This window comes from Triturus cristatus, chromosome 2_2 (genome assembly GCF_964204655.1).
Source record: "Triturus cristatus chromosome 2_2, aTriCri1.1, whole genome shotgun sequence".
NCBI lineage: Eukaryota > Metazoa > Chordata > Amphibia > Caudata > Salamandridae > Triturus > Triturus cristatus.
In genome coordinates this window covers 945,213,942-945,241,278 of record NC_140582.1, presented here as the reverse complement: position 1 = coordinate 945,241,278, position 27,337 = coordinate 945,213,942, and the positions used below count along the sequence as shown (strand labels likewise).

Here is a 27,337-nt window from a genome sequence, read left to right as displayed (position 1 = left end):
TGAGCCTCAATTTCTTACACAGGGTGCCCGGAGTTTGCACAAATTTGAATTTTCCCTCTGTATCTCCCCCCTGCCCGGGAACAGCGTAGGTAATGCACGAGTGGGCCGCGCAGTGTACTGCGCACAGGACGGTCCGGCCTCTGCCCGTGTGGTGGACTAGCGGCCGGGGGGGCTGCCATATCCTAGGCGTGCCGGGGGGGTCCAACGGGGAAGGTGCTGTCTACGGGGCCTCACATTTCGCTCCACAGTGCCTCAGGCACACTCCAGCCCGGCCCGAGCCGTCCACTAGACGGAAGATGGCACAACAACTAGAGTAGAGTTGCTGACTTTTGTCCTTAACCGCGTCGAGTGCCTGCTTTGCCTGTTCTCGTGCCCAGAAATTGTAGATTTTCCCAGCGTGCGGGCCCGTGCTGGTCGCACGCGGTGCCCTGCACAACCACGGAATCGTGGCACCCGCGAGCACATCTTGGTGCGGATACAAGGGGTGGGGGGGCTCTGCGGTGCAAACTCCTGGGCATGTGCAGAGGGGTCCGCCACTCTTGCAGCTGGGGCGGGCCCGTGACAGTGAGCCGGCAATCTCCCCGCACTTGCCCCACATCACCCGAATGTGTAATGTAATGTTAACACCGTGCTCGGGTAAAGCGCTCCAATACCGTCGGTTAGAGCCCGCGATACATAAAAATGCAAAGATGATCTAAGAGAAAGCAGCCAGCACCGCAACAACAGGGCCTCTCGCCTTACAGACCCTGGGGCAGGGGGGCCCTTGCGCTGTCTGTGTATGGCCCTCCCTGGTGAGCACAGTGCTGCCTGGGCCCAAGGGTCAACAGGATACCATCGCCCCCGTGCATACCCGTTTGTGCCCCCTCCAGTGAATCTGCCTGCAACCCAGGGAACAGTTCAGCGGGATTCCTGCACCTAACATGCCTTTCCCGCCTATCTTGTTTTTCAGCTGCTGTGACACTCCAGGTCCTGAGAAATAATGCCGGAGTGCACGTTGGGAGTCAAGGTCAAGGTAACCAATCGGGGCGGGCAGAAAACACCCAGCCCTTGGGGTGCCATGGCTTGCCGCATAGGGCGCTGCTGGCCTCCCACCGCCCTTGGCACAGGGTAGTGGTCTCTGGTCCATGTTGGTAGTTAGGGCAGCACCTTCCCCCCCCCCGGCGCCTCACATTTGGTTTTGTCTCCCACAAGCAGGTCTTCGCGAGACGAGCAGCGCTGTCAACGACGATTTCAAAAAGGGGACATACGCACGCAGCAGGTACGGGCACTGAGGAGGGTCACCTCGCAAGCCCTAGGGACTTCATTTGTAGCGTGCGAGCAGGGATTTCCTCTGCCCGGCCCTGTCTGGGTTGTGGGTCTCAGGGGTGGGGCAGGGAGGTCTGGGGGCACCGGCTAACCTCTCCTTCATCTCCACTCACAGTGCCTCCGAAGCCCGTCCGCCTGGCCCGATGTTCCGGCCTTGGTCTCCTGGTCGTAAGTAAGTACCAAGCCACGGGGGGCTGGACCTGGGCTACTTGCGTCCGCGGGTGTGGCTTCCTGGGCTAAATGTTTTTTCCTTATCCTTCCAGATTGGGAGGCACCCGCAGAAGAATCGATGGATAGTCAGGGATCCCCACCGCTTTTTTCGATGAGGTCCCAAGTCGAGGAGACCCAGACTGGAATCTCTGAAGATGCGCGGATCGCAGCTTTCCTAGAACTGGCCAAGACCAAGGGATTGGCTTGGGCCACCGAACTTTTGAAAGCCAACAATCCTGAGGACTCAGGAATCGCCAGCGAGGTCACGGTCACAGAACACGAGCCCAACGAGGAGGCAGGCCCCTCCAGTTCTAAGAGGATCCGCAGACCTACGGTCAGAGACTTCCCGGCCGAGCAGCTGCCAGCGAAGAGCCTGGCTCTGGCCCCCAACCGGGGCACTGCCCCCCTCCCCGCGCCCACAGCCCTGGCTCCTGGACCGGTGCCCACCACAGCCAGCTGCCTGCCCTCTGTGGCTCACGCTACATCGGATGACCTTGGTAAGCTCTCAGACACTCTGCGGAGCTTCATGTCCGAGGTTAGAGCGGGCCTAGCCTTGGCCAGCCCATCCAGTGTGGTTGAGATTGCTGCTACCTCCCCTCCTGCCGGGGCACTGGCATTCCCTGCCTTCACGCAAGTCTGGGGTGGGCCGGGCAGTCTGCCTTGTGCATCACCTGCTCAGGTTGGGGGTCCGGCCCTGGCAAGCCCCTCGTCCTTGGGAGGACAGCTTCCAGCGGGAGTGGCCCCCCTGCCAACGGCGACCCCCTCCCTGGACCCGCCCACGGTGGCAACCACGCCGACCACACCCACGGAGGTCTCCACGGCTACGAAACCAGCAGTAGTGCCCAAGCCCCTGGTCACCATGGCACCGTTGCTATCTGGTCGCTGCTGCCTGGCAGCGAAAGAAGGCATTTGGAGGAGAGAGTTTATTGATATTTTCACCCTCCTCATGCATGGGGCCGAGGGGGTCGACACTAGGAAAATGGGGGGCAAAGATGACGACAAGAAAGTGCGTTTCCAGTCTTGACCCGAAAAGAACATTGGCACGTGGGGGCAAGCCTTCGCCATCCTGGCGGCTGTGATCATGGAAAGATTTCCGGAGCAAGGGCCAGGGCTTTTCCAATACGCCAGCATTATCACTAAAGAGGCAGAGACAAGTGGGGGGATGGGCTGGTACCGCTACGACTGCAATTTTAGGAAGAAGATGGCCATGTGCCCTGAACTAGAGTGGGACCAATTAGAGGTGAGGCTTTGGGTCATGCACATGGGAAAGCGCACAGTCGAAGGGACAGCTAAGCATAGCACCTCCAATAGTGACAAGCCCAAGGACACGAGGCAGGAAGCGAAGGGCCAGTCTAAAAAGTCCTTTCGGGGGGATCAGGGGGGGGCTGTAAGCAGGGCAAACGATCAATGTCCAATGGGACCTGCAGGCTATTCAATGCGGGCTCCTGCTCTTGGGGAAAAGCATGCAGGTTCGCACAAAACTGCAGCAAGTGTGGGGCTTTCTACCCTGCCTCCTCCTGTTCCAAGTGAGACAGCTCGGCTCAGCTCCCGGCCAGAGAGGGCAAGTAATCCCTGCCCTTCCCATGTCTCCACCCCACCATCCCGCTCCCATTTTCCTCCCACCAGCGATGCAGGCTGCCCCGCGCTCCCCGGGGGTGGATCGGCCCTTCTCCCCCCGGCTAAGGGTCCTTCCCCCATCAGTATCGCCAACCTCCTTTCCCTGATCCGTGGGTACCCCAACACCAAAGATGGCTCGCTCCTCGCGGAGGGCTTTGTGGAAGGATTTAGAATTCCGTACCTAGGCCCCCTAGTGAGCAGGGACGCGGAGAACCTCAAATCGGCTAGGGACCACCCTGAGATCATGCTGGCCAAAATAAAGAAGGAAGCAGCCCTGGGGAGTGTTGCGGGCCCCTTCAACCTCCCACCTCTTCCGCACTTTGTAATCTTTCCCCTGGGGGTCGTGCCCAAGAAAGAGCTCGGGTCCTTTAGGCTGATCCAGCACCTGTCGCATCCAGAAGGGGACTCAGTGAACTCTTGGTTGGAGGAGGGGAGGTGTTCTGTGTCCTACTGCTCCCTGGACCTGGTGGTGGACACGGTCAGGAGGGCGGGGAAGGGAGCCTGGTTGGCAAAGTCAGACATTGAGTCGACTTTTCGACTGCTGCTGGTCCACCCTGACAGCCAACACCTCCTGGGTTTCTAGTGGCAGGGCAAGGTTTTCTATGACAAGTGCATGCCAATGGGCTGCTCAGTGTCTTGTGCATACTTTGAGGTGTTCAGCTCGTTCCTTCAATGGGTGCTAATGAGTAAGTTCGGGGTTGAGGGAGTGACCCACTACCTTGATGACTTCCTGTTTATCGTGGGGGCTGACACGCAGGAGTGCATGTGAGCCCTGCAGTGCTTTCAAGACGTGTCCAAACACCTAGGTGTGCCGTTAGCACCTGGCAAGACTGAGGGTCCGGCGCAAGTACTGACTTTTTTAGGCATCGTGTTGGACACGGTCAAGGGCAAGTCCAGACTCCCTGCGGACAAGGTACAGGCGCTGCGTCAGGACATTCAGGCATTGCTGGGGAAAGACAAAGCCACCCTGGGTGACATCCAATGACTCTTGGGCAAATAAACTTTGCAGCTAGGGTCATCCCTGTTGGGAGGGTGTTTGCTCGGAGACTAGCAAGGGCCACATCAAAGGTTAAAAAGAAGCACCACTGGGTAAGACTGGGGACAGGTTTGAAGCATGACCTCGCCATGTGGGGTGACTTCCTCTCACAGTTCAATGGGACGGTGATCTGGCGGGAACCCTGGGTGGACAGTCAGGAGCTATGCCTATTCACGGATGGTTCGGGTAGGGAGGACAACATCACCGCAAACATCACTGTACTTGAGCTCTTCCTCATCGTCATTGCTTTACACCTCTGTCCGGAGACCCTGTCAGACAGAAAGGTCCTATTCTGGTCTGACAACATGGCGGTAGTCCAGGCCATCAATGGGCAGGCAGCCAAGTGCCAGTTGGTCCTCTGCCTGCTCAGGGAACTGGTTAGGGCTTGCCTGCGCGGTAATGTGGAATGCAGGGCGAGGCACATTGAGGGGGTAAAGAATGTGGCAGCTGATGCTCTTTCTCGTTTTCAGTGGCTCCGCTTCAGGGAGGCCTGGCCGTGGGCGAGAGCACAGATGACCCCCTTCCCGGCGCACCTCTGGAGGATCCTGCAGTGGACCAACGACTGAGAACTATGGGGGAGAGATCACTGGCTCCAGGTACTAGGAAGCGATATGGGGCACACATGGCCACCTTCAGATCTGTGTCTCACACCTTGGGTATTTCTTCTGCACCAATTGAGGGTAGAGTCCTGGCATTTGTGGTGTGGGCCAGGGAGCATGGGAAGAGCCACTCCTGGGTGTGCGGCCACATGACAGCCGTGAGCCAAGACGCCAAGCTGTCGGGGGTAGACCCAACCAAATCTTTTGCCATAAGGGTAGCTCTCAAGGGGTGGGCTAGGGACGAGCCCAGGGCCCCAGATAATAGGGCCCCCATTATTTCAACATCCTCATGGGCATGCTGGGTGTACTTGACGAGGTCACCTACTCCAAGTATGAGGCTACCCTCTTCGCGGCTGCTTTCTGTTTGGCTTTCTTTGGCGCCTTCCGGATTAGTAAGCTGGTGGCCAGGTCCAAGACCGACAGTTTGGGGGATGCCTTAGGCATCCTAGATGTCTCCCTCACTGATTCCCTGTCCATCCGACTCTGGAGGTCCAAGACTGACCAGGCTGGGCAAGGTGTTGACGTGGTCCTCAGGCCTCTCGGGGACCCTAGGTTTTTCCCGGTCCACTGGGTCAGGGAATATCTGGTGTGCCGCCCCCCTGCCCCCGGCTATCTACTGATGCATGTGGACCAGGGCCCCCTGACCAGGTATCAGATGGAAAGAATCATCAGTTTGTCCAGGGCAGGGTTGGCTCAGCCAGAGAAGAGATACTCCAGCCACTCATTTAGGATCGGGGCTGCCACGGCTGCTTTTAAGGCAGGTTTGGAGCCCGGGAGTGTGAAGAAGGTGGGGCGGTGGGAGTCGGATTCCTACAAACGATACGTTCGCCCGTGATGTACCTTATCATTTATTGTGTGCAGTGTATTGTAGTGGTTATTGTCTTATTTTGCGTGTTTTGACAAGTTATTAAATGATTAGTGAGTGTAAAATGTCTCTTGTTTTACTAGGGTTACCGGTTTGGGTGATCGGGCATTCATGTATCTCCAGGGTGGCTCAGTGGGCGTCGCACCGGAACTGGATGCGGCACTTACCACAGACACAGTTTGAGTGGATGGGTTTCCCTGGCATGAGATGGAGCTGGCTCAGGAACATATTGGAGCAGAGACTGGCAGCGCGGGGGGCTCCACCCAAACTTTTAGTGATTCACCTGGGCGGAAATGACCTCATTGCTCAGGGTAGAAGGCTTCTCCTGCAGGACATGAAAAGCGACCTAGGCGAGATCTGCAAGCGCGTAGGGCAGTGCGATGTTCTCTGGTCTGAGATGATTCCACGCAGAACTTGGCGAGGGGCCAAATCAGCCGAGGCGTTTGAGCATTCCCGGAAGCGACTCAATGGGGCAATGCGCAAGTTCACTGACCAGAGGGGCCTAGGTTTCATCAGACACGAGATGATCAAAGAGAACGTGAAGGGTTACTTTGATGACGATGGAGTTCACTTATCGCCAGTAGGCATGGACCTTTTCCTTTTAGACCTGAGTGAGGTGCTAGAGATGAGAGGTTGCAGGTAGACTACTGCTGTTTTGGGGGGCCCTGCGATGACGGGGGCCCCCTCCAGAGCTGTGGTGGAGTTACAGGGCGATCTGGAAGCAGGCCGGTACAAAGGGTACTTCTGCGCGGCACCATAGAGGGTGCCAGAGCCAAATCCGAGGAGCCTCATAGGAGGGTCCTTGAAGCCCTTCGGGCGGTTGTGGGCCTGAACAACCGGGGGTTTGCTATGCGACGCTCCGCCCTGGAAGGGGTGTGAGTAAGAAGTTACCAACGGTCACGTGATCCTGTAAGAGAATCACTTGTAGGGCAGCAAAGGCGGGGTTGCCTGCCCTTGGATCGCCCTTAAGATAACCCACCTATTACATAACGGTTTACGTAATAAACCTGCAGCAATTGTACCCAATCTAACAATCTGTGTTGTGTGTTTATCATTGGGAAATGTATATATGGTTGGAGGGGTGTACAGAAGGATGCCAATGGCAATACTATGCCGCTGACCGCGGCACCCACAGGGGGGCCACTAGAGCGGTCAGCACTCTAGTATCGCCTGGGCACCTGATACCCCTCCCCGCCCCCCTTGGGGGCTGGGACTCCGGATGGAGTCCCCCCTCTTCCTGCCCGGTCGTGACACAAGGGGCGTCACTTCCGGGACGTCTTGGTCCTGGGGGAGGCTATATAGCCCTCCCCCACCATGTTGGCGACCTCTTAATCGCCACGCACGCCGCATCCCTTCCTACCGCTTACCCGGCGTGGTGGTGGCAGGTGGGGGGGGGGTAGAGAATATTGTAATGTTTTCCTTTTTCGTTGCAGGCGGAGTTACAGGGACGATCTGGAAGCAGGCCGGTACAAAGGGTACCTCTGCGCGGCACCATAGGGGGCGCGAGAGCCAAATCCGAGGAGCCTCATGGGAGGGTCCTGGAAGCCATGTCGGTGCCCCGCTAGTCCTTCGGGCGGGCCTGTACAACCGGGGGTTTGCTATGCGACGCTCCGCCCTGGAATGGGCGTGAGTAAGAAGTTACCAACGGTCACATGATCCTGTAAGAGAATCACTTGTAGGGCAGCAAAGGCGGGGTTCGCCCCAGTGCTGCCCGGCTCATCAGGCGGGCAGACGCCCCAGTTGGTTGCCTGCCCTTGGGTCGCCCGTAAGATAACCCACCTATTACATAACGGTGTATGTAATAAACCTGCAGCAATTGTACCCAATCTAACAGTCTGTGTTGTGTGTTTATTATTGGGAAATGTATATATGGTTGGAGGGGTGTACAGAAGGATGCCAATGACGATACTATGTAGAGGCAACACTATGTAGTTGATTATTTAGTTTTTAATAACAGGTGTTCAGTTTGCTCACTGATTCAGCAGCAGTTTTTTCCTGATGTGCAGCACAGTCAATAATGTTTTGCCTGCATTTGGCAGCATCTTAAATTATCTTTCCGTACAAAACTTCTTTGACAGTGAATTAAAATCACGCTTCATTGGATCATCTGTTAAACTCACCCTGAGAGGCCGGATTGTGTTCTGAAGCACACTTGTCCGAGCTGCAGCAGTGCATTTTATAGCGAAGTAAAACATCCTCGGGTCCCATAATTTATTTGGCAGTGGACAATAGATGTAATATACTCCGACCAGCAGTCATGGACTTCCATCACTAGAACATTATGAATAATTTGACAGGGCATTAGATACCTATTTGCTGCAGTACAACGTTGATCTTTTGTATTTACCCTTCTTATAGTAAGGCATTCGGCTACAGGATTTACAAAATGTACCGGTGAATTGCGCTTACTTTTGACAATCTTGCATGTTACATCTTTTGAAGTCTGCCTCTGTTCGACATCTTACAGAGACAATGGCGCGTTGTGTGCGCTCATGTGGCGGCATTGCAGCTTCCTATCCATCCTATCCTAGCCTGCCTGGATTTGCATACTCATTTACTGTTCCACATTATATTGCGTTTCTGTGATCTATCATTGTCCTTGTAGGCATCCAATTTTTCCTGGTGGTATGACTAGTACCAGTCACATTTGAGATTAATATAATCATACAGAACACTCTCATTAACATACTAACTACAGATATCAATGCAGCTTGCTGTTTAAACGTGCTTTACTTCACTAATGATGTGGGTATCTCTTTTCCAGTGGAAAATAATATTTTACCCATTCCGTGAAATCTCAGGCACTTTCTTGCTATAAACAGACACAGATGCTTGATGTCAAGCAGCCGGTTTGAATTGTTTCAAAGGGAAAAATTAGGTAGGCATTGAGAGGAGGCATAACTGTTACACGTATTTATTTATTTATTCATAACATGCTCTCTGTCACATGCGTTTTGTTTTCTTTCCCCGTTTGGAATGGCGCAGAGCAGGTAAATCAGCCCACACCGGTCAATGTGTGCAGGTGGGTCGTTGCTGTGCTCTGGCCTACAAAAAATGCGTTCCGCGTCTGGCTCCTTGATGGGACACAGAGACATTTCCTCATATACTGCCTCTCTTAGTGCTAGTCATGGAGAGAGGAACATTATGAGAGGAAGGAACAGTGTGCCTGTGCACTGGCAAGTGAAGCATAATTCACACACCAAATACAATGCTCATGTTCTCAACCTTAATGAAATGGATGGAAGTATTAATGAAAATTTAAGGCTACATATCACATTTCCCTAACGCTTTGACAGAGACAACTATCAATGTGGTATCATTTATTTCCAAAAGTAGTTGTTGTTTAATTCCATTTTGCTTTTAGGTGTTGTCATTTATTGTCATAAGCGTTGTGAGGTCATAAGCTTTGCATTTGGTGTGAGAGTTATGGTTTGTATGCCTGTGGTGTAAGATATGGATTTAGGTCCTAACCATAACTTGTGACTTTCAGTGTTTTGTCTAGTTTTAATTTGTCAACACAACTGCATTTTACCGTATTTTTGAGTGGTGTACAAAGGAAGTGCACCTTGTTCAAATTAAATGTGCTGTACATAATAAATGAGATTTTCCTTTGCCAAAAAAGAGCTACCAGAGCGAGTTTGGACACATTCAAAATCGCCACCAGGCCTTACTCTCTCAATTCTCAAATCCACAGAGTGGGCCATTTTCTCTGCTCGATTCTGCAGGACATCCTGGTATAATTCAACTCCTCAGACACTCCAAGTTATGGGAAGTACTGCTTTGGTATCTATTCAAGAGATGAGGAGCCTGTGGTTAGGAGCTTCCTGCAGAAGAACAGGTTATTCGGGAATGCTTTTCCTGGTGGATGCACAATCTAACAACAGAATCCTCACCTCCTCCTCCCTGTTCTGGACTTTTAGGATTCTCTAAAAGGTTCGAAGTTAGGTTTGGCACACCGTCAGGTTTGTAAACTGCTAAAGGAGAGCTGTATCTCGGGGCTCTGAAGAGTTGGATAAGGACACTGCTATCAGTGTGTATGGGTGGTACCAATGTATGGCTGTGTGCCATCATTTTCGGCGGTGGGGCAACGTCACCAGGGAGTCTTATGGGGGCACCTGTCAGCCCTTGGGCGCAATTGCCTCTAAAGTTCAAAATCCAGTCAGGCATCTGTGGAATTTAAAAGCTGATGAATTTGCAGTTGGAGAGAGTATCCACCAGAAAGAGTCACAAGTACCAACTTGTTTTTATTTCCAGGTTCTCCAGAATATTATTAACTTAATTTTCAAGTGCAAAGGGCCTCTCTACGGTGTCACATATGACCATAGAAATCACGCTCTAGAGACATAAATATTCCCTTAACTCGTGTACTGCAAGTGTGACCCCGGTCTCTCATTTTTAAACTCCCTTTTCCAGCAGTTGTGAAGAAGTGCTTGAGGGCCAAGGAATGTTTTAGAAACAAACAGGTTAAATGGCACGCCACTTAAATAGTAGTTCCTTAGTTTGAGGAGCTTAGTTATATGCAAGAGCGGCTCCAGTACTGCTACAGTTTATAGCATGTCTGTTGTCAATTGGAATACCAACTCTCATAAACAGAATATGTATTCATAAACATACTATGTATATGTGCAATCTCGATAATATGACAATGTAATGTGATGTGGCAGTATTCTGCAATTTCCGCTTAAGTATTTGGGGGGGGAGGGGTTAATTTATTCTTTCAGTCCTAATTTGCTTCCTTCTTTCAGGGCTGGACTGCCCATAGCGGGCATTGGGCATTTTCCCCGGAGGCTGGATGGGTGGGGGACAGTTTTGCATCAGTGGGAGCTGGTTTTCTGTTACTAGGGTCTGGCTTTACATTGGTACTGCAATATTGCCCCCCAATACCAAAAGCAGCAGTGCTTCACACTTGCTCCGCCCCCGACCTCTCACCACCCTGCATCCCCCCAGGGGCTGGTCACACAAAATTGCCATGGTTGCTTTGGGTTCCTAGTCCGGCCCTGCCTCCTTTCATTTTCCACGGCCAGTCTAGCCACTCATCAGTGGCCATCCAGGCAGACTTCTGCTATTTCAAAATAGCCCCTGTGGCTCATTAAGTCCCTTAGCAGACCTCCCTTTACCTCTCTGTGTTTCCTACAGTGGCAGGTATTGCAACTACACTGCTTGGTAATGCCAGGAGGTGGGTGGGACACATGCAGGTGCAATGTATAGCTTATATTGATCAGACAGATCTGGAGCCACAGTAGATGCATCCTACTCCTTCTGCCTTTGCCACACCCCCTTTCAGATTTTTTTCAAGGGAAATTTACTTTTGTAAATATTAGTTAACGAGAAAGTAAAATAGCATCCATGGAGATAATGTTCTTTGTAGTTTGAAGTGTATGGCTGGGTATTCTGACAAGCTTTGCCTTTTTTCCTTGAGCAGGTCTTCAGGTGTCTATCACTTGATTTATGCACATCATTTTCTAGACAGGATTACTAGCCAGTGTCAAATAGGTCCAAATCGAAATATTGCCACAGATTGCAGAGGCAGCAGTTTTAGGTGCTGGATATGCAGAGGGCCTAAACAAATATACAAAAAACACTGTTAGCCTTTCCTTGCCATTGAGCAGCATGTTGAATTGGCTTTTTTTATTTTATTCAGTAGTTATAATAATAGTAAGCATGAATTAGTCACATTAAGCACAGGTGGGAACATTTTAAATGAAATAATTACTTACTGTTAATCTTCATTACCCTGAATCCTAGTCCTCCTGCTCTCAGTCCTAACCATATTTAGAGTCCTGTGTCCCTTGCAGAGTTGTAAACACGCACAGATAGAGCAGTCACATGCGCTAGTCCTCTTTTCATGCCTATACTCACATCGGCAAAAAAAGTCTCCCACTTTCCTTCCCATCCCATGCACCTGTAAGGCACAAAGAAAAAACACTTAGAATTGCCAAAATCGGAGTGAGGGAGGGAGGGATCTTGGACTAGGACGAGGAGGACTACGATTCATGGTAATGATGATTAACAGTAAGTCATTCTTTCATTTATCATCATCCGTCTTCCTCATCCCAGACCTAACCATATTGAGATATACCAAACACAACATTTGCATCAACCAGACAGTGAAGCAGAAACAAAGTATTTTTTTACTTAACAAAAGTTACTTAATTGCTGAATCAATAATTACAGAGCCAAAATTGTTCTCCGAGGATTGACATAAATCCATCTGTAATGTTTCGAGGGGCAACCAGATCGCTGCCCTATAAATCCCCTGCAAAGATGCACCTCCAGCTGCAGCCCAGGAAGCTGAAATCAACCTTGTCGATCACTCCTGAGCATCCTGTGACCAACTGACCTACATTCCTGGATTATTAGCCGCTACAGCCATTTACTTAATGTAGGGGCTGAAATCTTTTTGACCTTGTAGGCGCCACATGAAATAAAAAGAGAGTTAGAAACTTAAAAATCTCCTGTACGGTCAATATAAACCAATAAGGCTGTTCTAACATCCATTGTTAAGGGAGTACTTGAATCAGAAAAGTACTGAAGTACTGGCAAAGCTGTCTCTTTAGAGAGGAGAAATGGATTTTGGGAACAACTTTGGGGTCCAACCTTAAACCATTCTATCAGCATAGAATTTCATATATGGATAGATATGACATAATGCTTCCAGCTCCCCCAACCACCTAGATGAGGTGATTGCTATTAAAAATGCCACTTTTGCAGAATGCCACACAAACTGATCTGATTTCAGCGACTCAAACGGTGGTTCTTGTAATTCTGTCAGATCAATTTCAACGTTCCAAGTTAGAACAGGTTTAGGAAATACTGGCTTCGTAAGCCTAAAGATCTTCAGAAGACAGCTGGCCTAAGGGATTACCTTATATAAGTGATCTGCTGAATATCTAGGCTGTTGGACCTCTAGTTACTACTGAGGCCAGCATTCCAATATCTGAAAGGGACTACTGTCTCTGGGCTCTCATTTTGTTCTAAGCACCATCTTTGAAAAGATCCCTAATGCTTATTATAAGAAGCCAATGTAGATGATAGAAGATTGAATGTCTAGGGTCACTTGCATCCTAAAACGTCTAATTCCCCCATTTAATATCCAAGCCATCACGGTTATTTGTCAGAACGTCTTGAATATTACAGAGGGAGAGGATCCCATGCAAGTTGATATCGATCCCCTACTTGACATCTTTAATAACCAAGGACATCTTGGCCAATAATTGAGCCATCAGTATCCCTACAGGCCTCTGAATGTTCTGTAGCATTCTCTTGTGAAGGGGATTTGGTCCGTAGGCATTTAACACCACTTGTGGCCATGGATCAATTTTCTCATCATCTGCCCAGTCCGGTGAACTCTGATTTTCTATGCAGAATATCAGGAGCATTGCGTGGTTGGGTGAGGTAAAGAGATCCATCATGGGGACTCTGAAGCTCTGGTTGAAATAGGTCTGGGATATGTGAAAATGGAAGGTTGGGACTCCCGGAGTGTTCTTGAAAATGAATTTTTTATTGGATGTATACTGTTCAAAAAGCAACCAGATGCTGTTTTGCCCAACATCAGATTTCAAATGTCACCCCGTTGAGTTCCCTGGTCTTCACCCACCCCCTAGACTATTCAAGTACCATCTCATTACCTGTAAGTCCACTCTTGCCACTAGATTTGAGTTTTCTGTCTGGCCATTAAAGGTTTGTCTCGCCTTCCTTTCTGCAGCTAGCTCGCTCTGAATGAAAAAATGTAATCTTTCCTTCTCTGGCCATTGACCCTTCAGTTCCTGATCCCGAAACATCATCCTCCAACCCCACAGACTCCATTGTGAGAAGGACTGGAGTGGGAATATGAAAGGGAACCTCTTTTGATAGCTACCATTGAAAATCCTGAGCTGTTTGGGGCGGTCATTGGAATCAATCTAGAGACTTAGGGAGGGGTCTGCATGCCCCCCTAATCAAATAAAATGGCCCCATGGATGAAGTTTCCAAGACCAAAGATTAAGAAGTGTGGATCTGAGCCCCTCCCCAATATTTAAAAGGAAAAAAAAAAGAATTGCCAGTTCCTTCCACGCCCTGCTGCTGACCGGTGGGGCGTTGGCTGCTGCAGCCGACCCCACACGGCACACTGCTGAAGGCCAAGCATGGTGTGGAGTTGGTTGCCTGGAAGGTTTTGGCTGCATGCCCTTCGGCCAGCCCCAACCCCGCATCGCCAAATGGTGTCTGTGGGGTTAGCTTTACGTGTGGTACTAAAATATTATTGTAGTTAAAAATACTCTAGAAATTGACTGAAAAAACAAGGGTTAAAGTGGTGTTATAGTTAGGTGAACATTTTATTGAAAATGTAACGTTTTAAACAACAACAAAAAATGAAATTCTCCTGTTATAGTTATCTCTAGTAACTATAACTTGTGCCCTAACACACTCCTTCTGCATGCACAGCTAATTACCCCATATATTATATCACTCATGACAAGGTCTATATCACCATTGATAACATCACCGTAATATTTGCAATGACATCAATGATGACAAGACTGTGCATGATGGATGCCATTTATGGTCACCTTACAGCACAAGTTATAGTAGCTATAATTGGTGAAAGTAAAATTTCCTAGTGATTATGAAGGAAAGTTTAAATTCTATAAAGGGCGCAGAGGCGAGGATTATGTAATAGCTTTCTCCATTTATTGCTCAGCAGCGAAAAAACAAAATTAACACAACAACAATAAAGACTACAAATCCCGTCAGTCTTTGTTCTAAATTTTCAACAGTCCAAACATAGAGTCTACCATATAAGGCGTCCACTAAGGAAAGGTACTTCCTCTTTCTTTGTACAGTAGAGATTCCTCCATTCTTTGTATTTAGACATCTTGCTTCTGATCTGATCCTATCCTAGAAAACCAAAAAGATATATCACCAACAGGGATTCAGACCAATGTGTGAATTCAACTTACACATGCTTATAGGAAAGTATGTAGTGGCAAAGGGTATTTCACTTCATATGGCATTTATGGACTTAACCTCTCGATCTGATAGGGTTAATAGATGCAAGTTATGGACATTCTACTTGACCTGGGGGTTAAATGTCTTCCACGAGTTACATAGGTACCTCACTGCAGTGGTTAGATATGGGCTGATGGTAGCTGCATTTTTGATTTTAAGGTTAAGCAAGGAGTGAAATAAGGGTGTATACTTGCCCCACTGCTGTTTACCTTGTATATCAATGAACTGGGCCCCACAATACTGCCACTAGTGTATACATTCCACAAGCAGACTCGCAACTCATTCCCGCCCTTTTATACACTGTTGATGCGGTGCTCATAGCAAGGACTGCCATCATACTTCAAAACTTGTTAGATTAATTTGGGTGTTTTCTTAATAATTTGGATATGAGCACTAAGTTTAAAAAATCTCATACCCTAATAAAAAGCTCAAGGCCCACAAAAACCAGAAAATTCTCCATACGAAACTCTGAAATCACCAGGGTAAAGTCCTTCATTTATCTGGGAATTTTGATCCAGAATAACTTTCTGATGTGCTTCTTATCCTTACCACAATGCACCCCTTCTGTCATTCTACACGAGGAAGGGGGCATGCCACATAATCAGATGAATGTCGGTTTGGTTGAACAAGGACATTAGGTTTAATTTGACGATCCGGAGAGAGTGTATGAACCTGGAAGGAGGAAGAAGAATTCTGTCTCTGGGTTAAGTATGTTAAATATTCACTCAGAGATATGGGCCATCCTGAGTTATCTGACGCCCCTGAATCTATGGTGAAGTCCGATCTGGCTTGGGTGAAAATGCGCTTTATGGGTATGGCACAAGCAAACAGGGATTTGAGAGGACTGGGTAATCCAACAGTGCGAAGAAATGCTATGTTAAAAAGGACATCGTAAACAGAATCTTATGTAAGGCTAGTGTCCAACCCGAACCGCAGATTTGCATCAACAACATTCAGGCTAAACATGATACCTCACGAAAAGAGTTGAAAATGTAGGGCCTTGTAGCTGCGATTCTTTTTCGTATCAGGACACGCCGCATTGTCTCACGTTTGTGATCATCTTGTGAACTTGCTACATAAATATATTTTGCCACTGTTGAGAGGGGATTTTTTTATTCAGATCAGGCCGGTATTTGCACACGGGGAGCTGAAATCGACGGATCACCGGCACTGACCTTTTTAGGTCTCGTCTGAGACAGCGCTTTAGCGCTGCTCTGGCGAGACTTATAGTAAGCGAGTTTTGGAAGTGCAAACAGTGGCTTTTCAGGCCTCCAAATACAGTGCATGTGCGCCGGGCGCGCGCACCATTTGGCAGCCTGAAAAGCACTGCCTGATCACTTGCTTTGATGTCCTCAGTGAGCCGCGCGGCCACTGAGGACATCAAAGTGCACACCATTTGCCACCCCCTTCCTGCTTGCTATTGTGCCCGCCCCCACTCCCCCCTCCCACTCCCTCCTCGTCAGCCTCAGTGCGCGCTTACAGACGTTATTATTGACATGTACACAGCTTGAGTATAGATAAGCAGGCTCTATCCTCTATAAACGTAAACTATTTTCAGCCAATCAGAGGGATGTACGTCATATTAATGCCATTAGACCACCTGTATTCAAACACTGAAACAAATGAACATAAGTATAACACACTGCTATGGCTCTTGATAGACACAGGGACAGCACTTTTGAAATCCAAAGGGGACAGTTTAACGACGTACCAGACGCGCACATAAAATATATATTAAATTTCAAAGTACACATTACACTCGTCCTTCAATCCAAACTCTCCACCTTACTTTGAATCAGATTTTTTTTAAATATTCACACACAAAATGCTTCAATTGATTATTCACATTTTACACTGGCCTCGTATCTTCTTTTCTTTAGTTATCGAGAAAGAAAGCACGCCCTTCTAGCAATCGCGCATTCTCTCTTCCCAGCCAGGGCTGGAAAGCAGATTAAAAATACAACAGACAACATCAATGGCAATCTATCAATTACAACTTTTGTATAACGTCTGGCAAGTACAGAGTCGCGACCTCCGTTGGGCCCCAACTTCACTGTATTTAGGAGATGTCCCGGTGAGATGTGTTGCTTGTGCCGAAGGTCACACTTCACGGGTCTGGTGAGCTGAGAATTCCGCTTAATGCAATCTGATCGTGCCCTCACACCGGAAGTGTAAGCAGGAATCCAGTTAGCATGGAGAGGTTGAGGAGCACATCGTTTTATTTCCTAATTACAGAATTAGAGATCGACTCCTCCCAGGGGCGTAACACAGGCCCCTGCATCCCCCGCAGTGCGGGGGGGGGGCAAGCTCCAGGGGGCCCCCTCAGCACAATTCTCTGGCTCGGGAGCTACTGATTGAGCCCCGAGGGGAGCCCTCCACATACCTTGCAGGGGGCCCTCTCAAGTTTCCTTACGCCACTGACTCCTTTTTCCTCAGTCCGCTGCATACAAGGACCTGCTCGCCTATATCCGCTTAGACTTGTTTGTCACTGTTTTTGTCCAAGTTTATTAAATATTAATACACAGTAGAGCCGTGTGACACATTTTACAACAGTAGTAATGAAAATGTTGTCTTGAGCACAAAAAAGAACTTGAAGAATGCCTCAAACTTCCCTCTCAAAGTTGTTTCAACAGAAGGTGCTCACGGTATGCTATAGGGCAGTTGTGCAGTGCGCCACTCTCTTCATTCAGGGGCTTAATTTCACCTGGTGCTTGCCGGTACGCTCATGACCAAAACATATTAAAATATACAAAAATACGGTTAAAATGTATGATCTGCTATTGGGCATTTATGCAGCGCGCCACTCTCTCCATACAGGGGCCTAATAGCTGCATTCCTCCTTGGTCACATGCTTTCGTTTTGCTTTTGGTTTCTCAACTTTTTGTAATTGAAAGCAGTCCCCAAAGGACCTTTTTCGTCACTGTTTTTGTTCACGTTTATTAAATAATAATACACAGCAGAGCCGTGTGCTACTTTTTACAACAGCAGTAATGAAAATGTTGTCCTGAGCACAACGATCAACTGTTATTGTGACAGCAGTCATGCCCTGTGAGCTAGTGTGCCAGTCATCGTGCCCCATCAGTTATTGTGCATGCCATCATGCGCTGTGAGCTAGTGTGCCAGTCATCGTGCCCCATCAGTTATTGTGCATGCCATCATGCGCTGTGAGCTAGTGTGCCAGTCGTCGTGCCCCATCAGTTATTGTGCATGCCATCATGCCCTGTGAGCTAGTGTGCCAGTCATCGTGCCCCATCAGTTATTGTGCATGCCATCATGCGCTGTGAGCTAGTGTGCCAGTCATCGTGCCCCATCAGTTATTGTGCATGCCATCATGCGCTGTGAGCTAGTGTGCCAGTCATCGTGCCCCATCAGTTATTGTGCATGCGCTGTGAGCTAGTGTGCCAGTCATCGTGCCCCATCAGTTATTGTGCATGCCATCATGCGCTGTGAGCTAGTGTGCCAGTCATCGTGCCCCATCAGTTATTGTGCATGCCATCATGCGCTGTGAGCTAGTGTGCCAGTCATCGTGCCCCATCAGTTATTGTGCATGCCATCATGCGCTGTGAGCTAGTGTGCCAGTCATCGTGCCCCATCAGTTATTGTGCATACCATCATGCGCTGTGATCTAGTGTGCCAGTCATCGTGCCCCATCAGTTATTGTGCATGCCATCATGCGCTGTGAGCTAGTGTGCCAGTAATCGTGCCCCATCAGTTATTGTGCATGCCATCATGCGCTGTGATCTAGTGTGCCAGTCATCGTGCCCCATCAGTTATTGTGCCAGCAATCATGCGCTGTGAGCTAGTGTGCCAGTCATCGTGCCCCATCAGTTATTGTGCATGCCATCATGCGCTGTGAGCTAGTGTGCCAGTAATCGTGCCCCATCAGTTATTGTGCATGCCATCATGCGCTGTGAGCTAGTGTGCCAGTAATCGTGCCCCATCAGTTATTGTGCCAGCAATCATGCGCTGTGAGCTAGTGTGCCAGTCATCGTGCCCCATCAGTTATTGTGCATGCCATCATGCGCTGTGAGCTAGTGTGCCAGTAATCGTGCCCCATCAGTTATTGTGCATGCCATCATGCGCTGTGAGCTAGTGTGCCAGTAATCGTGCCCCATCAGTTATTGTGCATGCCATCATGCGCTGTGAGCTAGTGTGCCAGTAATCGTGCCCCATCAGTTATTGTGCATGCCATCATGCGCTGTGAGCTAGTGTGCCAGTAATCGTGCCCCATCAGTTATTGTGCATGCCATCAGCTGCTTCAGAAAGTGTCTGTGGAGGAAATAATGCCCCATCATATGTTAACATGTCTGTAAATATGGCACACCAATTATTGTGCCAGTTATCCTACCCCATTAGTAATTTTACATGGAACAATATCACAACAGTTACATTGCATACAATTTTGCTCCTTTCCACTCATCTGTGGTATACATTATGCATTACAGTACATTTAAAATATCGGGATGCTATAGAGCAGTTGTGCGGTGCGCCGCTCTCTCCATACAGGTGCTGAATTTCACCTGGTGTTTCCCGGTATGCTAATGAACAAAACATATTAAAACATAAAAAACTGCAGCTAATATATATGGTATGCTATAGGGCATTTGTGCAGTGTACCACTCTCTCCATACAGGGGCTTAATAGCTGCATTTCTCGTTGGTCATGTGCTTTCGCTTCACTTTTGATTGTTATCTGCTAATGAAATTTATGGCCTTTCCAGTCACTGCCGCCCTTGGTTAACCTAGTTGGATTTCTGACATGGGTCACCCTATTCCAGACCCTTTGTTTTACTTTATCAGCAACCAAGCTCCGTGTCTTGTGTTGGTTCTCTTTGCCCCCCCCTGTGCCTCCTCCCAGCTGTTTCTGCTTGATTTCCCACTGCCTGCCACCCCAGCCTACCCTCTATCCTGCTTTACTACCCAACATTCCTCCCTTGTTTTTCTGTGTTTTTTTTTTATTTTTGTGAAAGCTTTTTAAAAAGCACTGATGCGCACTGCTCGGAGCTAATCGGAAAACTCTCTGGTGCTCCACACAATAAACAAGCATTTGCAATGCAATAGGTCTCGCATTTATACGAATTTGAGCTATTGGCATTGTAAATGACAATGCTTTTTATTTAAGTTTGGTTTTTTAAAAACATAAATAAAAGGCACTGTCATTTACAATGCTAATAGCTCAAACTCTCGCAAATGCGAGACCTATTGCATTGCAAATGCTTGTTACAGATGCAGCCCAACGAATGCTATGCTTGTTTTTTATCAGAAGCTATTTAAATTAAGATCTCCACGTTCCATAAAGGATTGGCAATATTTAGTCATAGTCCTAAATCTTCGAAATTAAGTGACTTCTGTTTTAAAAGTTTTTCTAAGGTCCCTTGATTTAAACTTTAAAACACAGAGAATTTAATGTATTTTAAAATGTATGCTTTTTTCTCAGAAAATTGATCTGTGGTATATTTATGTATTTATAGAATTATTTTTGTCTTTTATGGTTACGTGTTAACTGAATAAAAAGATTTATTTCATTTGATTTGATTTGACTTGTTTAACAACAAGCGTGATGTTCTGAATACATAGGTAGATTGGTAGAATGTTGGGGGTGGCTGAGTGAAGTGGAATGTGGGGTTTGGAAAGTTCTTAGGCAGGCCGTGATGAGTGTTCTATGTCGGTTGGGTGAGCAGATGTGCATACTCGACGTGTATGGTAGTGCCTGCTGTTAATAAAAACTCACTGATTCGACTGCTGAACCGTGTATGCTGTCATGGTTCTTACACATATGCTTAGTGTTGGGCACGGTCCTCTCTGCAGCGTCACCCCAGATAAAAAGAAAATGAATTCTCAATTCATAATTTTCTATGAGCAGTTCAACATGTGCAGTGGCACCAGGTTGTGAAGGGACCACTTTGCCTCTGTCTATGTTTTTCACTGTCAAACGATGAGACGAGGGGCTCAGTTTATCCTTGCTACCCCTCTGCCCATGGGGCACTGATAAAGAGCCCCAGAACAGAAGTAGTCATGGAATACGTTATACCAGAGTTGCTCTCGGAGGTTTGAAAAAGAGGATTTTGGTAAGCGCAAGTGTGGTAAATGCACACTGAAGCTGCTTCCTCCCAGCAGTTGTGGTAGGGAGCAAGGTCAGTGAATAACGATGTAAGTAAACATGACGTTGTGAACAGATATGAATAGACACATTTTGAACAAAAACTAAGCTGGAGGCTAGAGCCCCAATTACAATTACGACACCATGTCTTTCTTGTGGCTGGATCCTTCCATGCTATTGTTTAGGCGGGCTTTTGCCTAGAGCAGCGTCTCCCCCACTCCCACCTTTTTTCTGTTCAGTGCTGCTGGTTGGCCCGTAGCTGCATTTTGGCATTTCTCTCATTCCTACCCAAGGGATGACCAGAGACTTTTCTCCAATTTCTTTTACGTTCAAAGTTTGCTTCAGGCGTTTCATCACTTCTTTATTTTATTCTTTTTTAATTTTATTTATTTATTGAGTTTTAAATTGCACGAACTTGACCCGACGGCGTCAGAGCTCTTCACAAAGTTAGCAGCATATACTTGAGATACATATAAAGTAAATGTAGATACATAGTGATAGAAGGTGATGAGGTATACAAGGTATGAAAGTGCATAAGCCGAAATATGTAAGATACATTTGGGGGGCAAATGGATATGTGGTGACTTTATGTGACGAGGTGTTTAAGGACATTGTGGGGAGTTTGCCAATAAAATCTTGAGATAGATAGGGTATACACAATACATATTGCTTTGCAAAGCATGGCTGCAATTGTACAAAATTACCAGTGGAATAAAATAATAATAGCAAAACACTTGGTATCATTAAATACGACAAAACAGGCTGAACAGAAGTACAGACAGGTGTTGTAGGTCTGCGGTAGCTGGGTTAAGTCCTCTTGTGGATGGGGGGAACAAGAGTGGGGTTCTCCAGGGCTCGTCTCTGAGCCCCACACTTTTTAATGTGTACTTGTCTCCATTGGCAGAGATAGTAGCCCCTTTCGGAATCAAACTGGTCCCTCATGCGGATGACACCCAGCTAATCTTGGCAGTTTGGGCTGGACTGTTCCCATGAGGCACAGGGTCAGACTGATTTTCAGATGGCCATGTCTGAACTGGGGTGGCAGAGTGGGCTAAAGAACGGTGATGGATTAAACCCAGATCAGTTGACTGGGGGTGAGTGCTTGCAATGTTCAACACTCCGTCCATCATTTCCTTTGGTTTTTGCTCCGTACCCAGCTAATCTTGACATTGAACCAGGCGGAACAGTCCTTGATGTACCTGTGCTCCTGTCTCAAAGACGTCGCTAGCTGGATGAGCTCATCACACTTCAAACTTAACGGTGACGAAACGGAACTCATGCTGTTGGGTAACCAAGCAACTTTCAACCCCAACACTCTGTGGCCGACCTGCATGGGGCCTGCTCCAACGCCGAAAAAAGAGATAAAAAGCTTGGGCATCTGGCTCGACCACGATCTTGCTTTCAGAACCCAAGCAAGGAAAACCGCTGCCGCCTGCTATGGTCTGCTTCAAACCGCACGAAAAATACTTCCTCTCCTACCCTGCCACTCAAGAAAGCTCCTGATTCAGGTGCTTATCCTCTCCAGACTGGACTACGGCAATGCCCTCTATCTGGGTGCCCCCAAATCAGTTATTGCTAAGCTACAAGTGGTTCAGAATTTGGCAGCAAGACTTCCGACGGGCTCAAAAAAACGTTGCTCTGCCTAGCCTGCCCTAAGATCACTCCACTGGCTTCCAATACAGGAGAGAATATATTTTAAAGCCCTCCGCATCACTCATAAAAACCTACAGGGTAAGGATCCTCCTATCATCAAAAACTTTATCAAACCATACAAAGCCACATGAAATCTGCGCTCGGATGAGCTCTACCTGGCTGAGACCCCCAGAATCAAGAAGGCTCGGACAGGTGGCTGCTTCTTCTCATATAACGCCTCTAAACTCTGGAACTCCCTTCCTCTCTCTATCCGCAAGGAAGCCAAACTCTTGACATTCCGCAAACATCTGAAGACATGGCTATTCCCGTAATCCCATCTGTCCCCTAGCCACCTCCGCAGCGCAGGGATACCTCCAGATAGCCATGCGCTATATAAAAGCATCTTTCATTTCATTTCATTTCATTTCAAGAGGCACAGATTTCCTGGGGTAGTGCTGCACAGATTTATTTTGAGGATGCATGGAGGGAACCCTCAGGCTAGACATGAGCTTTAAGGTGGGTTTAGGTATTTGTTGAGGAGTAGAGGCTTTAGTTTCTTCATAAAGTGAGGGAAGGGTTCATTTTCCCACAGGTCCTGGGGCAGGGACTTCCAGATTTTTTTTAACATTTCCAGAGAAGGAGCGGGTTCACGATTTCTCTCTCTTAAATTTTGGAGGGACCAAGGGTAGTCTGTTTGAGCTTCGTAGTGATTCCTTTTGGCTGGCTTTTGATAGTTTATTCATGAGGTAGTTTGGCTTTTTGCTGTAGAGTGCTTTGAGACTTATGCACACAGTTTGTAGTACGGCCCTTGTCTCGATTGGTAGCCAATTGAGTTGTTTGAGGGTGGTAGTGATGTGATTAATGAACCTTTCCCCCAATATAAGTCTAGCCGCAGCATGGAGAGAGGCTTTCGGGGGGGCTAGGTAAGATTATGGAACGCCCGTAACCATATTCTAGCTTGGGTAAGACTAAGGATTGCACCACTGTCTTCAGGTCGGGAAATGAAAGGTTTGACTTTTTTGATATTTTTCAGCATTGATATGGTCTTTCATGCTTTGGTGGGAGTCAAGTGTAATCCCTAGGGATTTAACAGAGTTGGAGATGGACAGTTTGCAGTTCAAAGCCATGAGGTTGTCGAGCTAGCATTCTACAGGAAAGGATTTTTCTTTGGAAAGGATGAGAAAGAGTTCAGTTTTGCTGGGATTGAGTTTGAGGTGGTTCCTGGTCAACCCGGCTTGAACTGCAAGGAGAGTGTTGTTTATATGTTGGATGTCTTTGACTGATGACATTTTCATGTAGAGTTGGGTGTCATCTGCATATAGATGGTAGTCTATTCTAGCTTGCCTCAGGATCATTGCAAGGGGTTCCATATAGAGGTTGAATAATGAGGGAGACAGTAGTGACTCTTGAGGGACTCCTTGTGAGAGTGGCGTTGTTTTTGAGGATTGAGTTGTTGAGCTTGATTAGCTGCGAGCTGAGAGCTTTGGCTTAGAAAGTAGGAAAACAACTGAAGGACAGCCCCCTTGATGCCTGCCCGTTGTGAGCATCCGTTTAGGAGGATGCTGTGGTTGAAAGTGTCAAAAGCAGCCGCGAGGTCTATGAGGCAGGCCTGGCCATCGTCCAATGATCTGTGTAGGACCATATCATGCACCAGACTTCCTTTCTGTTACTTTCCAGAGGAAGAAACATCCTGGGCTCTCCTTTCTCCATCTTAATGTGAGTGAGGGGAAGAACTGGTGGGTGGCGTTGGAAGATGGTGGGCTGCAGATGACACCCTGCCTCAGAGGGTGTCTGAATTTTTTTTTGATGCAGTAATTGCTGGGAACTTCTATACCCACTTCTAGGCATGTGGGTTCCTTTGTGCCAAATCTTGCTGGCCAAATCAGAGTAGCTACAGATAAACCTATATTTAAAGGGTACACAGCTACATTGTTCCAACTTACTTTACTTATGCTTGTTTGAATGCACAGTAGTCCCATGGCATATCCTCCATCTTTTTCAGCTAGGAAGAATGCAAACCAAATAAATGTTTTTAAAATACAGCTGGGCAGAGATGCTACAAAAACATGATTGTGTGCTACAAAACGTACCTTTTTGTGCCATATGTACTAATGCATGCCGCAATATCCTCAAGATTTGCGGATTGAAAAAGGGACTGAGTGTAGGATGTGATCAGTGAGTCGCGAAACCTGAGGTGTTTGATTCATTAGCATGGTGTTAGACCAAGACACATATAGTTTTCAGGAAAGATTTGCTGTTGCAAGAACACATTACAGTTAATGAAATAGTACATTGTCTATCATCAGTGACAAGGAATGTCTGGTATGGTTTTAAATGAGATATCAAGGACATGACTAGTGAGCAGATATTTGCTGTTGCTGTAGAGAAAATGCTATGAAGGTTATGTGATCAAACACAGATAAAGAATGTGTTCCCTTTTTTTCTCAAAAGTAACTAAAATAGAACCGTCACACTGCAATTGACTAGAATCATCATCCTTATCGCATTTCAGTGCACTGTTGAGAATGCCAATCTGCATGAATTGCATTTTACTTCCACACTTTCATTACTGTTATCCAAAAAATACAATATTTAGCAAAAAAGAAATCGATTAAAAAAAACAATAAAATAGTCTTACTTAGCATGAGTTTAACATGGACTAAAATGGATTTAACTTCTCTTTTCAGGTATCCATGTTGATGAAGTAAATTTAAAAGGATATTTTGTTTGGTCTCTTCTTGACAACTTTGAGTGGATGTATGGATACAGTCAACGATTTGGTCTTTACCACGTGGATTTTGAAAGTCCAGAATTGCCACGTACTCCATACAAATCGGCATTAGAATACAAAAAAGTTGTTAGTCAAAATTGTTTAGGAGAGTCTGATGATGAAAAAAATTAAATGACCAATGTAATTCTACAACTATTGAATTCCGTAACAGGTGAAATAAATATTGTGATAGAATTAACAATGATGATTCATATGATTGTAAAAATGCCTTACTTAAATGTTGCATCTCTTTTTTGAAGCTGTTATTGGTTTAATTCTCTAAAATCATCAAGACTCACATGTTGGAAAAGTATTAATCCTTACTCTTTTTGGACGGGGGTTGTCTTTGGTATCTTGGAAAAGTCTATTGTATGTTCTCTTAACATGAAGCCAATGCAAATACTGACATACCTAATATCAACTGCAAATTCTTAAATAAATGACAACACATATGACAGCTCTCACAATTATATTCAGTAGATTATGTAGTTTTCTTATTAAGCTAGCCAGTCTTTTTCAATGCTAGTGAACATGTGTTTCTATGAAGTCACCTGTGTGTTTATGACCTAGTGTCTTATTATCTGTTGTGGCGCCCACATTTCCTTGGGTACTGGCACACAGATATGATGGAGTTGAATGGTGATACCTTCACAGCTATGGAGCAGGGTCACATCCACTCATGGGTCATCCAGATACCCAGAACTAGGATTTTTATGGTTACACTCCGGGTAAATGTCTGCTAATGTGTTCCTTACCTAGTGGAACAATGGAAGCAGCATGTGTCAGATGCACATGCTTGTGAAATTATGACTTTTACGTGATTGTCTGACTTTCTTGTTCAACAATTTGCCTAATCAATTCTTACCCCCCAATGAAAGCAGAGTCCTGGGATCATGTCATTTTCCATAAATCCCCTTTCCACTCTCAATTTGTGATTACATTCATGAGAGAAACGTTCATTAATATAGTGTCTAAGTGTAAGCCAATTTATGGCTAAGGGTCCGATTACAAAAGGCCTACCCTTTTAGATTATTCTGGTGACAGGTTTTGTTGCCTGCTGAATCAGGAATTTGATGAGAAAACACGAATCCGGTTTGATTTCTCATCAAATTTCACTTGCTAAAAGCAGGTAAATGTTTAGATGAAAATGGACATTTTAAATTGGAAAACATGCAGGAATTAATGAAGAAACGCGAGTTCCTATTCCTACATGTTGTACCCTGCTCCTCAGGAGATATTTTGTAATGGCCTGGTATACCTGGAGCCCGTGTGTAACAGAACAAGCGGTATTTAGATCTGGGGGAGGATGCTGTTGGGCTGTAGGGTTTCACTGAGAACCATACAGCCCAGTAACGTTATTCGTATTTGTGCAGTATTTCATTTTGCAGTGAGATTAAAGAAGTTTCGTTTTGCATGGGACTGGACAATACAGTATTGACTTTGGTTGACTGTTAAGTTCTGGGCTCTTTTTGGTGAGAGTTTTCATTCAGAAATAGGACCGATGTTTAATGTTATTCAAAATTAAATTAGGCATTTAAATGACTACATTTTCTTTATGATCCTGTAAACTGTGTACATGTTTGCAATTACAGTATAATCACAATAAAAGATGCATATTTTAAAAAGTGTTGGCTTCTACTTTTAAAGATCATCCTTTTGAGAATTGTTGATAGTATGGTTGCATACATGAATGTTACACCAACTGTTTCAATATTTCCAAATTCCCTCCTGAATTCAAGTTGATTGTATTGCACAAATAGACTAATATTTGTAGCACAGTGATTATAGTATTAATTAGTATCAACTTTTTTTAAGAGAATTTTTTAAAGGTTTTATTATGGATTATGAGTGCATTATAGAAATCTGGATTCAATCAATCTATTTATAAAGCGCACTACTTACCTGTGAGGGGAGGGGGAGCTGCTACTGCTCGAAGAGCCAGGTCTTGAGGAGTCTTCTGAAGGCGAGCAGATCTTGGGTCTGCCTCAGGTGGGTAGGGAGGGTGTTCCAGGTCTTGGCGGCGAGGAAGGAGAAGGCTCTGCCACCGGAGGTAGCTCGTTAGTTGCGGGGGACAGTGGTGAGGGTGAGGCTGGTGGAGCGGAGCTGGCGGGTAGGGGTGTAGAAGCTGAGTCTGCTGTTGAGGTAGGCTGGTCCGGTGTTGTGGAGTGCTTTGTGAGCGTGGGTGAGGAGCTTGAAGGTGATCCTCTTGTCGACGGCAA

At 46.8% G+C, this 27,337-nt stretch overlaps 1 protein-coding gene across 6 annotated transcripts in view; it reads left to right on the top strand.

Annotated features, from left to right (window-relative positions):
- LOC146862980 (cytosolic beta-glucosidase-like) overlaps positions 1-26,743 on the top strand; it is a 568,310-nt gene extending 541,567 nt beyond the window's left edge. For all 6 annotated transcript variants that reach the window (XM_085642350.1, XM_085642349.1, XM_085642348.1 and 3 more), the window contains one exon: positions 25,036-26,743. In XM_085642350.1, the coding sequence (XP_085498476.1) occupies positions 25,036-25,250 (215 nt within the window). In that variant the 3' untranslated portion in view covers positions 25,251-26,743. The remainder of the gene's footprint in view (positions 1-25,035) is intronic.
- The last annotated feature ends 594 nt before the right edge of the window (positions 26,744-27,337 follow it).